Source organism: Haplochromis burtoni, unplaced genomic scaffold, assembly GCF_018398535.1.
Source record: "Haplochromis burtoni strain Fernald_Lab_line unplaced genomic scaffold, NCSU_Asbu1 Contig_45, whole genome shotgun sequence".
NCBI lineage: Eukaryota > Metazoa > Chordata > Actinopteri > Cichliformes > Cichlidae > Haplochromis > Haplochromis burtoni.
Genome location: NW_024582406.1, coordinates 1,840,838 through 1,852,801, shown reverse-complemented (window position 1 = coordinate 1,852,801; position 11,964 = coordinate 1,840,838). Strand labels below are relative to the sequence as shown.

Sequence of the window (11,964 nt, the reverse complement as noted above, 5' to 3'; positions counted from 1 at the left end):
GAGCCTGTTAGGGAACCCACTCCAGTATCTGTAAGAGAACCCACACCAGAGCCTGTCAGGGAACCTACACCAGAACCTGCAAGAGAACCCACACCCGAACCTGTAAGAGAACCCACACCAGAACCTGCAAGGGAACCCACACCCGAACCTGTAAGAGAACCCACACCAGAACCTGCAAGAGAACTTACTCCAGAGCCTGTCAGGGAACCTTCACCAGAGCCCGTAAGAGAACCAACACCAGAACCTGTACAAGAACTAATTTCACATCAAGAAGAAGAACCATCCCCCGAGGCATCTGTAGATCTCCTGTCTGACCCACCAGCAGAGGAGGAGGCAGAACCAGTCCATGAAGCAGTGTGTGGTGTTCAGCTCCCTGCACAGATAGATCCTTTCAAATTTGAGGAGCCTGCCAACGACTCCCTGGGTACTACCGTCATGTCTCCTCCTTGTTCCCCACAAGGCCCTGCTTCTCCTGTCAGAGACCAACAGAATGCCTACTCTCTCCTGGGCACCCATGTCCACTCTGATCCCTGGAACATAAACCAAAGCCCAAGCAGTATGATGAACTTCCAGAGAGAAGAGGAACAGTGCCAGCAGTTTGAGGCTCAGGAGACACAAGAGGAGGAAGAGGACGAAGAGCAGGAAGAAGAAGAGAAGGAAAACTTGTTTATGCATACCCCCGCAGCTCCCGAGGCCTTTAATAACACAGTGCAACCTCACTTATTGGGTGCCTCCCCTCTGGATGATTTCAGCCCCAGAGGCCTGATCTCTCCTCATGAAAAGGAGGAGGCCGTGGAAAAGGCTGATGAGGAAATCAACGAGGATGATGATGAGCAAGAGGATGATGATGATGAAGAACAAAGGAGACTGGGCTATCAGCCTTCGTCTTTGATCACTGACATGAGCACGTCTCAGCTCTCTGACGACTTCCAAGTGCGCTCCTCTGCCTTTGGAGGTTCAACAGGGTGGCACGGTGACGACTTGCTGTCTGGGATGGACTCCGAGGATGTGAGCAGCTGCACCAGCAGCCGACAGCAGGGGGTCTCAGACCTTAGTAGCACCCAGCATACCGCAATTCTAGAGGGCACCCAGAGTTCAGATGCCCTGGTTGACACTAGCCTCCGTGGTTCTGAGGGAGATGGTAACCTCATGGGTTCTCCCAATGTGGAAACCCTAGCCAATGAAGAAGAGGACGAGGATGATGAGGATGAGCGGGTAGACGATATGGATTTGAGCTCTGAGAGGGTAGACGAACACCATAAAGTTTTCCAGGAGCAAGGGCAAGATGAGGAAGAGGATGAAGATGTGGAAATGCGCAGTGAAGGAGTGATGGAGAGCTGTGAGAATGAGGATGACTTTAATGAGGAGGCACATTTAGATAACCTCAATCAATCGGGTCCTCCGCCCTCCATCCCTGCATCCTCCTGGGGCCAGACCAACCCCTTCTGTGATACCTGGGCTCAGCCAGCCTCACTGCTCTCCGTCTCCTCCCCCAGCCCTGTGTCCGACCACGGTGCTGCTGAGTCTGAAGCGCCCACCCAGTCTCCTGCCCAGGCATGTTTGGATGTCAGCGCCCCATCCTTTGCTCCTGAGATGGAGCAAGAAACCAACCTTCATCAGTCATCATATGAGGAGACGAAGGGCTCAGTTCTTGCAGAGGCTCCCACCCTACTTGCTGCCCCACCTGTAGGCATGTCCCAGTCCAGCACTCTAAGCGGCACGGCTCTGGCAGCCCAGAGTAGCAGCGAGACAAGCACACCAGAGGAACTCCGTGACTATGACAGCAGCTCTGGAGTCGAGTCCCGCTCTGACAAGCAGCAGACCCCAGTGCCTGCTTCGGTTCAGCCTGACATGGAGCAGGATCTCGGTATTCACTTAGAAAAAGGCGACGGAGAAGAGGAGGAAGCCGAGACGCTCCCCGCCGACGAGGTCCTGGGCACCGGACCCCCAACTGCTCCTGCATCCGCCCCTTCTTCCCCTTCCACCTCGGGAGACGAGGCCAGCGATACAGAAGGGGAGATGCAAATAAATGACCCTGAAGCACCCATGATGGTAGATGAAAGTGCCGGGTTTGAGAGTCCTCCTCAGACGTGTAGCCTGCCCGCTCTCGAGGAGGACGAAGAGGCTGCGGACACACCAGCTGGGGAGGGTGAGGAGGATGGGGGCGGGGCCACCCCTCAGTCAGCCAATTCTGTAGCGTCTTACGGCTTCGACTGCACTACATCCAACTCCAACGCCCACTCCATGGCTGAGAGCTGCGGGAAGAGCCCTGGAATCTTCTCCTTGGAAAACGAGGAGCAGCTGCCAGAGGAGGCCAAAGACCCCTCCCTCATCAAGGAGCTGACGCTGCCACCAGCTGCCACCTCTGCCCTTGCAGAGGACCTGCTGGGCAGATCTGTGGATCTGATGCCTTTGGGTCACCCGGAGGACAACCATCCCAGTCTAGATGACCACCACTACATGCTGGGAGGGAAGATTGCAGCAGACCAGCTGGAGGACATCGATCCAGTCGAGGCCGAGGAATCTGGAGGCACCGGCGACAACCAGGCATCCTACTACTCTACCATATCTGATAAGACTGATAGTTTTCTGGCAGGTAACGTATAAGTCCCTCCTGTTACCCCCCGGAATGCACCTTTTCCCTGCAACCCTCCCCCTTTTACCTGTTTTCTTCTTTTGTTTTCTCTCCAATTGGGTTAGATGGTTAGAAGAAGAAAAAAAAAGGAGAGCAAGATTGTAGGAAAAAAGATTTTAAAAAAATGAACAAAGGAGAAGGAAAAAAAATGACTGTAGCAATTTTTAAATGAAGCCTCCCTCTTTCATACTGTTATGGTCACGGTTATGAGTGTATGGCTTAACTCCATTTTTCTAGTAGGATGTTCTTTTTAAGTAACCCTGCTTATTCTGTAGCCCCTGATGGGGTATTGACTGATTGGTCCAATGTGACTGAGCTTTTAAACCGAAAAAAGGAAAAGGAAAAAAAAAAGACAACACACAGACGGAATAATATGGACTCATTGTGTATTTATCCTACTGTTTTTACCAATCAAATGTCAATGATTTTTGTTGTTGTTTTGTATTTGCTTATTTTTTGGGTTTTTTTTGTTTTGTTTTGGTTTCTGTTAAAACCTGGTCCTCCCCTTCCCTGTGTACACACACTCCATGTTCAACAGCACCATAGCGATAGTCGCTTTTTTCTTTTATTTGTTTGTGTTCTGCTTTCAAGACTTTTAGCTATCAAAATAAAGGCTAGATATTAACACAGCAGGTTTCATTTTGCCGTTACGGATTAGTTGAAGTAGGTGTGTGTGCGGGCGGGGGGCGGTCAATAGATTGCAGTTGGTGACGCTTTTAATGTGTGCTTCAAGAGGTTCTACTGCTCTTTGCATAGGTTGTTAAGGTATATAACGTGCAGTCACGTACGGTATGTGTTTCAGGCGTTTGGTTAAGTGGCTTCAAGCTTCGAGCCTCAGTTAGCAGATCATTTGTGTTCCAAGAAGAGACTAACGGCTAGCCTTTTTATTCGTGATGAGACGCTACATAAGCTCCACATCACAGCTTTACACTCTCTGAAACCTTTTCATAGTGGGCGTTTGGTTTACTATTTCAACAGTATATTGCATGTTTAATTAACAAAGACTCTGTACTACCTGGAAATTTGCAACAATTCTACACTAGACATGATGTTCAGAAATGAATGGTTCACATTAGGTTATCTTTCAAAATTCCATTAAAACATCATTGCAAGGCATTTTTGTTCCTGTTTCCTTTTTTCCCTATGGATCCGAGCATGTCTGAACTCGTCTCCTTGTGTTTGTGTGTGTGTGTGTTTATGCAACAGTATTTCCCAAGTGGCGTCTCTTATTCTTCGCCATGGGAACTGCTGTTAAACAGGAAGTGATGTGGCCGTTGTTCAATGGTGTTGTGTCTAGATGGAATTTTGGTCAAAGTAAAAAGGCGATCTAAGATCTTCAGCACGCTTACACCTTTGTCAACTTTTCAGATCCGCCAACACAATGTTCAGCGCACTCTCTCTCTGACAGGCAGTGCTCGCTTAAGGTTCTTGTAAACAAACAAAGCTGTTCTGTGAGAGACGCATTTGTCACACCTCAAAAACATTTAAATGGATCTATTATGATTTTCCGTCACATACACACTGTCACACACTGGTGGATGTTCACATTAAACATGGCCACAGTATTAAGTATGGTCAGTAGAAGCATTCTAAATACTCTGTTTCAGATAGTTTTCTACTCCTAGAGCTGTATAATAACCTCAAAATATACTTTTCCTTAATATGACCTTAATATGTTCACGTCAGGCTTACAGCTCTGACTTGGCACAGAAGCCCCACCGAAAAGCAGCAGCCAATCAGAAGAAGGTCAGCTTAATGGGACTCCTACACTACAAACAAGCATTTAAGAAGATCGCTTAAAGTTCCTCTTCCTCCTCGTCTTTGCACAATCACATTGCTACACTTCTTGTCACATTGCCACCATCAGTTGTCACAGCTGTAGTAGCAGATTGTACCCATTGTTTCACAAAGATAAAGGGGCCCAGGCATGAATTCATCGGGCTACCAGTGCTCAAAAACTGTACAGAAATTTTAAGCATCATTTCTGATTATTCTCCCTCCTGCAGTAATGCACAAGGGGGGGGGGGTGGCGTCTCTGCTCTTTATTTACATACATGCCAAGAAGCCCCCCACCTCCAGAAAAACCACTTATGATGAACATGACATTAAGTCAGCTGTGATATAAACTGGGGAGGTGGAATGGAGGTGGGCTGCAAAGAAGCTTGCAGGTATAAAACAGTTGGATGACTCGTGCTGCTTAAAATGCAGGTCCAGTTTGAGTTTAGCCAATCAGATGCGCAGAAGGGCATGAGGTGAATCTGCTACACATGCAGATATAAATAGTACCATCTCCTCTCTGGTCTGGCCTCATGCTCTTCCTTGAAACCCTGACCGGAACATACCCCACAGCACACAGCTGTAGCTTAGATGTCTCTAAAATACCAGCTTTTGTCATTTCCTAAACACTAAATTTACATTCATGAGACCATGAACGACTTGATTCAGGTTTGTGCTTCCCTGACTTGGTGATTATACTTCAGTGATTATACCGTTTCTTCTACCGTACACTGAAGTTACTTTTCCACATGATTAAAACCACACATTATCTTGATATGATCAACTTCCTGTGATTATATTTTTTATCAGTTCTATCCCATGTGCCCGTTGTCTGTACTCTACTGTGAATCACATATATGACCACTGTCCTGCATGACAGACATCATGTTCCTGAGAATGACACCTCAAATGTGAGACTGGGATTTTGGTGCAGACTACTCAACCTAGTGGTCCTATATGAAACAAAGGTGTGGCATTAGAGGAAACATGTTGCACTGAGTGTTGTGTGATGTGTTTCATTGTACCGGTTTGTAGCTGCGGTGTTCAGCATCCTCTATCGCTTTTATTTTGGAAGCCCCTTCCCTTGTTTTTTGTTCCTTTTTTTTTGTTACACCTTTTTACATTTGTGTCAGATCTCTCCTCCTTCCTGGCCCCTTGTTGTACCACCCGTTCTGTTTGATGCATGCATCTATAACGGATGCACCAAGTGATCTTGACTGTCCCACAGGAGATTGGAAGAGATATGAAGTGGATGAAGCTCACAGATGGCAAAAACACTCACAGGAAGACAACCAGAACCAGAACCACACTGCTGCAGCTCCCATAGCGAATGGTCACTACTTGGCAATGGTCCCGGGCAACAGGAGGCCCATTGATCCGACTCTTGCTGCCCATTTTGCCAAAATTGCTCCCCCTCCATCTTTGACCGGTGCTGCTGCTGATGGTCACGCTGGCGGAGAACAGCTGAAGAGGCTGGAGCAACACCAGGAAAAGCTGAGGGAGATGCAGCAGCGCCAGGTGCAGGAGAGGCAGAAGAGGCAGTGGCTGGAGGAAGAGCGTCTGAGGCTGGAGCAACAGAAGCAACTGGAGAAGCAGCGCAGGGAGCTCCTCCAGCTGCAGCTGCAGCAGCAACAGCAGGAGCACCGCCACCGCAGGCAGGTCCTGCAGTGGCAGCTGGAGCTGGAGCAGCAGTACCGCATGCAGCAGAAACAGATCCAGCAGCAACAGCAGCTCAGGAGGAGCCCGACCGGAGTGATGCTCTCCCCTTCCTCGGGGCTCTGCACCATCTACGAAGCCATGGAAACCAGCGACGAGGAGGACGAAGCCAGAGGGGAGGTGAGAAGGAGGGGGCGGTCCATCCACCGGCAGCAGCACCTGCGCCCGGTGCCCCCACAAGAACTGGAATGGAATAAGAAGGTGGACATGGTCCAGCAGCTCATCAACCAGACCATGGTGCTGTCTGGTGATACAGACTGCCCTCCGCTCCTCCTCCTCCCTGTGGGGACCGGGGGCACCCTAAGCCCCCTGGAGAGCAGCATGTGGCCCAGTTTGTTTCCCCAGTTCAGCCCTCCTACCGCTACAGTCACATCTGTCAGCAGCTACTCCCCAGACAGCCAAGGCAGCTCCCCAATCAGTGACTGGACTGTGGTCGAGGTGGAGACCCATCACTGAACAAGGGAGGCGGAGAAGCACATCAATAAATCGGTGCGAGGAACAGTTTCACATATTTACGAATATCTGTTTTTAATTTTTGGCACAGGGTTAGGTGAGAAGATTGATACGACTCTCACTGCTGTTCAGCTCAGTCGAGCCACAGTTATTCTAAGAAATTGAAATCTACTGGCAAAGATGGAGGGAAATGTATCCAAATAAGCTCACAAATAAATCTGTATGGAAGCAAAGCACAAAGACGACAACTGACCTTTATTTGATGGGGTTAAACGGTCCCCTCCTGTGTGATGAACTGCTGACACCAGGATTTGGTGTGGATTTCTGGAGGCTCTGAGTTCATGTGATGAGGTTCACCAATGGGAGGGGCTTGGAACACAAATAGGAGAGCTGCAGGAAGCATTTTCTACATACAGCCACACACCAGAGCCAAAAGGGTGATATTGATCTACTCGTCTAATGCTGTGCCAAAATCTCACGCTGTTATTCATGAGCAGCGTGCATCATACGACTGAACTCCTCTCACAGATCTGATCTGCTTAATTTAATGTGCCATCGTTAATGAAGCCATACGAGAATTTCACGGTTAAGCCGGATACTTGATTTAACCATAAGACCATACCAACCTGGTCTTCAACAGATGTCATTACTTGTAGTAGAACATATTCACTGTAGATGACCCCATGTAATTGATTACTGTAACCCAGACATGCATACTGTCATACTGTCGCCTCACATTAGAGCATGTTCTCCTTACCAGAAGCACTTAACATCTGTCCTCAGCTGTCTTACTCTGAAATGCGCTGGATCTACTTTAGCAGCCCTGTTGTCTCTTGTGTCGTGTGGGTGCAGCGCTCCACGTTGTTGTCTCTCTTGTATCTAGACCAAACACTGGTCGCTCTCTCAAACGAGAGACTGAGCTATGACAAATTGCACTGGTTTTCTACCGTTGTTTATTCGCTGTTATGGTCTTTGCCAAAGTATTTATACAGGTAAGTAGTGTTGTGTTACATAGCCAGTACTGTTGATAGATGAATATTTTTCTGGGCTTTTACATCTCCCCAAATCCCCATAGTGAAATACCTAAATCGGTGTATTGTGTCCCCCTACAAACACCAGTCTCTGCTCAGTGTTACTGTGACTATACTCGACAAGCAGGTTTTCATGGACTTAATAGAGCTGTCAGTCACGGAGGAAGAGGGAGGCGTTAAGGAGAAGAAGGGCGCTCCTTGTTCTGCTGTGAGGGGTGAGGGAAGGCGTACAAGGGTGCAGGGCTGGTTGGCGGGGGGAAGAGTTGTCCTCCCTCACACATTCCGAAGTTATAACCTCATTTCCTGGGTCACCCAGTGTTCAGGGAGTCTCCGAGGTTACAGATGACATCATGGTGGGGGGAGAAGAAGAGGAGATGCGGAGATGAGACAATGCACCCACTCTGAGGCTGTGGGGATTGGAGGGTGGAGGGCAGGCCAAGTACCAACCTCTATATTTCTTTTATTAAGTATATTAACATAGTCTGTGAAGAGTTTCTATATATTTCCCTTTGTTATCATATTTTTTAAAAGAGGTGTTTACTTGTATCAGTCAGGTAATGAGAACATAGCAGCCTGTCTGATATTTAAATGTGTTGAGTGAAGAGAAAAAAAGCACCTGTGTTTCTCTTTGTGTCTGCACAAGGTAGGTGATGTCTGTCTGGGATGATCGAAGTGAAGAAACACTGCCACCTGTTGGCAGCACGTGTGGCACACTGACCCATTCTTCCACTTACACAGCCTGTGAATCTCTTGCAGTGACATCATTTAATTTGTGTTATAGCTAATAGGCTTGTCCTTTATCTACTGCTACTGTAAGCAAAGTGCCCGTTTATATGAGTCTGAAGTATCCTAAATGAATATTTTAAAAAGCAGATTATATTTCAAAATGCACACAGAATATAGTTTTCCAAAAATATTTGTACTACAGCTGGACTATGTTATGTGGCCTCTGCTGTTGTATGCTGCTTTCTATCATATCATTAAGAGTTTGTTCTTTCTGAAAAGATCAACATACAAGCAAGCGTAACTAGTGCATGTGTGATTAGAGTAGACTTATATGTGCACCTTTATTGTCAAAGTACTACTCCGCCTCAAGCCACTTTACACAGATATTTTTGTGTACCTTTGCTATTGAATTTCATATGAATCTATACAAAATTGCTGTTTACATTCTCAGTATTTTGATATTCAGTGTGCGAGTGATCGTCATCCTCTTCTTTAGTACTGGAGAAGCTTTCTTTGTTGTGCCAGTGTTCCAGATCATTTTAAAGTATAAAATGTCAAAACTTTTATGCTTTCAATATTAAATAAAACTGCTTTAAATCAATTGGTTATAGTCTTGTTTTAAAATTCATGTCATTTGAAAAACAAACAATTAAAAAAAAAGATGTAAATGAGAAGCAGCTACTCAAAAACACTGAGTCGGATTATTTTCATACAGAAGAGAAGAGGACCTTTCCTCGGGGTTACATGTGTACGGTAGCCAATGAGGGGTTAACTCAATGTACACTCACCAGCTGCTTCCTTCATTTAAGCATTGTTTAAACACTGCAGCCTAACTTAGTATTGTTTTTGACCATGCCCATCTCTTATGACCACAGTGTCACGAAGCCAAAATCGCCATAAACTGGTTTCTTGAACACAACAAGTCTCCACGGCCACCAGATCTCAATCCAATGGAGCATCTTTGGGATGAGGTGGAACATCACGGAAGTGCAACAGACAAATCTGTGCTGTGAAGTATTGAAGTGTTTCTGAAAACAAAAGGGAGTCCAACCCAGTACCTGAAGACTGTGTGTACACTGTAGATGGCACATATTACACATATGATAGCACTGCTTAGTGGAAAATATTGTTTTCCATAAAAATCCCAGGTCCAAATATCACCAGTTGTCTGTTCATACAGAAATCTGTATCACAAATAAAATCCAGTTCTACTCCTGCACTCTGAGCTCAGCCATAATCCATCCACAAAGACAGTGTGGGTGTACACAGTCTGCACTCACCCTGTATGTCTCCCTCAGCCGTCTGTTGGGTTTGTTAGACCAAGGTGAGTGAACTCGCTGTGTCATCAAACCCTTTTATAGTTTGTAGTTCTTTAAAGTTGTTTCCATTGTATTTTAAATGTTGCCTCTACTCAGCTACATTTCAGATGCAAAACCACACTTTTTTTTCACTACATACTGTATCTAAAGTTCAGTAAGTTTGCAGATTAACATCTCAATAAGTACATACAGTACGACCTCATTAACTTCTAAACAGAAATAACTATATTTGCTATCTTTTTAATAGGAGTTTTGCTTTGCTGGTTTGGACCCATTTCGCATCCCGATGGGAGTGATCGCTTTTCTAGGATGCCTGCCATTAATATGACATAAGCGGTTTCTGAAATTACACGAAATGACACAATAAGTAACCATGTCACACATAGCTGGATGGTGTAGTGGCATCCTTGGAACAACAGGTCGAGGTTTGAATCCAGCAAGTCTACCTCACAACATGAGCTACAGTGTGTAACATAAGCTGTGGTGGCTCACACATCAACTAACCTTAACAACGTCTGTGTCAGGTATGTGACAATATAGTGAGATATAGAGGACAATATGGACATAATGATCCACGTGTTACGATTACCACAAGGATTACTGTTGCCTTCACCCTCTACAATTTTTCTAGTTGAACATCGTTTAGCATGCAGGGTCAGAGGTCACATTATTCTCTGAGAGCTGACAGCATAGCTTGACATGGCAGAAAAACACACAGAACAGCATAAATAATAAAAAACCACGCTGGCCTGGTTATTTGGTCCTAAATAAAAAGCGGCATATATACAAAACTGTACTCTTTGGGTACCTGATTAAAAATGTTCACTCACAAAGTGTGCATTGTGGTTCATTCATAATGATGTAATGCATGAATAAGAAAGAGGTTCAAAGTTTTTCTTCCTTCTGTCTTGACTGAGGAGATTTGGCTGCACAGTGGTCATATTGTTGCTGCAGGGACATCAAATTCGCAATTCATCATTCATCTACAGCTGTAGTGTTCAGGGTAAGCAGCCCAGTCTTCCACTCTGGTATGATTTGGCAATGGCACCAGGAGCTGTTTGATCATGTAGAAGAGAAGGAATGCAATACACTGGTAATACATAAATAAACATAAATGAACTGATAGTTCCTTTATAGCAGCTTAAAGGGCCATTACACTGATTTTATAAGAAGAAGAGACATCATCAGTTTATTTTAACTCAGGCCTACACAGTAAGCTGCAGTGCACAAATTCAACAGATCCACACTTCATACAGTCACACACTGACTGTATGAAGTTTAGTGTTCCTACAACCAGGTTAGCACGGTGATGCGTTCAAATGTGATCAACAGGTCTCACATGAAAGCAGGAGGGCGCTCGGCTGCCGCAACGGTCTGCGCCTCTTTCCAGCTGCGTCAAGCTGACCAAAGAAGTCCGCAATAACAGCAGATCCAGGCTGTGCTGGTTTCAAAATAAAATCCCACACGACTTCGCTGCCAAATTAAAGTGTTTGATGGGGGGATTATTTATTAACTACTGGGACATACAATTCGAAATAAATGCCGTATGCTCCCACAAGAGCTCAAACAGTGATATCTCCTCTTTAGTGTGTTTATGCCGCTGTGTTTAATAGAAGTGGGAGAATCGATCCAAATATTGATAGTATTGGTATCAGCGCTGGTAATGGCATCGGATTGATACTAGCGTAGTAGGATCGATACTTTGTCTCTATCCTCTAACTTCGGTATGTGGCCCACTGGATTATGTTGAACACATTTATTTTTGGAAATGAAAAAAAAAAAAAAACTTAAACACGCACTGTGAAAAATATCTGAGCCTCTTGGTGTTGACTATCACCTCTATTTTATTTATAGCCTGGAGCAGAAAAGTTAAGTGTTTTAGAGACAAACATACCAGGTTTTCAAAATACACAATAAGCTGAACGGTGTATTTTATTGCGTTAACTATTTATTTACTTGGTGTCAGATCTGTACCACAAATAGCAGTAAAGCACAGCATTAGTGTTTAATGCAGTACTGTCTGTCCTGTGTGACTGGTCTGTTATGTGTACTATTCATTCTCCCTGTGTACTCAGACTACTGACTTCCTGTTCTGTGGTAAGTTGGTTAAAAATAAATAAACGCTTGTTTTAATGGTTTAAAAACGATTCTGTTCGTATGCTCCAGTTTTTATACAAATATCACTGTGAGTGTGGCAGCTATAGAAAGTCTCCACACGGTTATTTGAACCTAAAGTTTTGTAAGAACCAAATTTCTTTTGCATTCCATGCACTGTGCGTGTTATCGCCGATGCGCATTTTATTTTGAA

General features: G+C 45.3%; 1 protein-coding gene across 3 annotated transcripts in view; it reads left to right on the top strand.

Annotated features, from left to right (window-relative positions):
• The window catches only part of wu:fb95e10 (protein bassoon), a 34,001-nt gene extending 31,040 nt beyond the window's left edge, over positions 1–2,961 (top strand). For 2 of the 3 annotated variants that reach the window (XM_014334987.2, XM_042220265.1), the window contains exon 6: positions 12–2,961. In XM_014334987.2, coding sequence (XP_014190473.1) covers positions 12–2,607 — 2,596 coding nt within the window. In that variant the 3' untranslated portion in view covers positions 2,608–2,961. The remainder of the gene's footprint in view (positions 1–11) is intronic. The other variant, XM_014334988.2, reaches the window with a different exon arrangement.
• Positions 2,962–11,964: the final 9,003 nt, after the last annotated feature.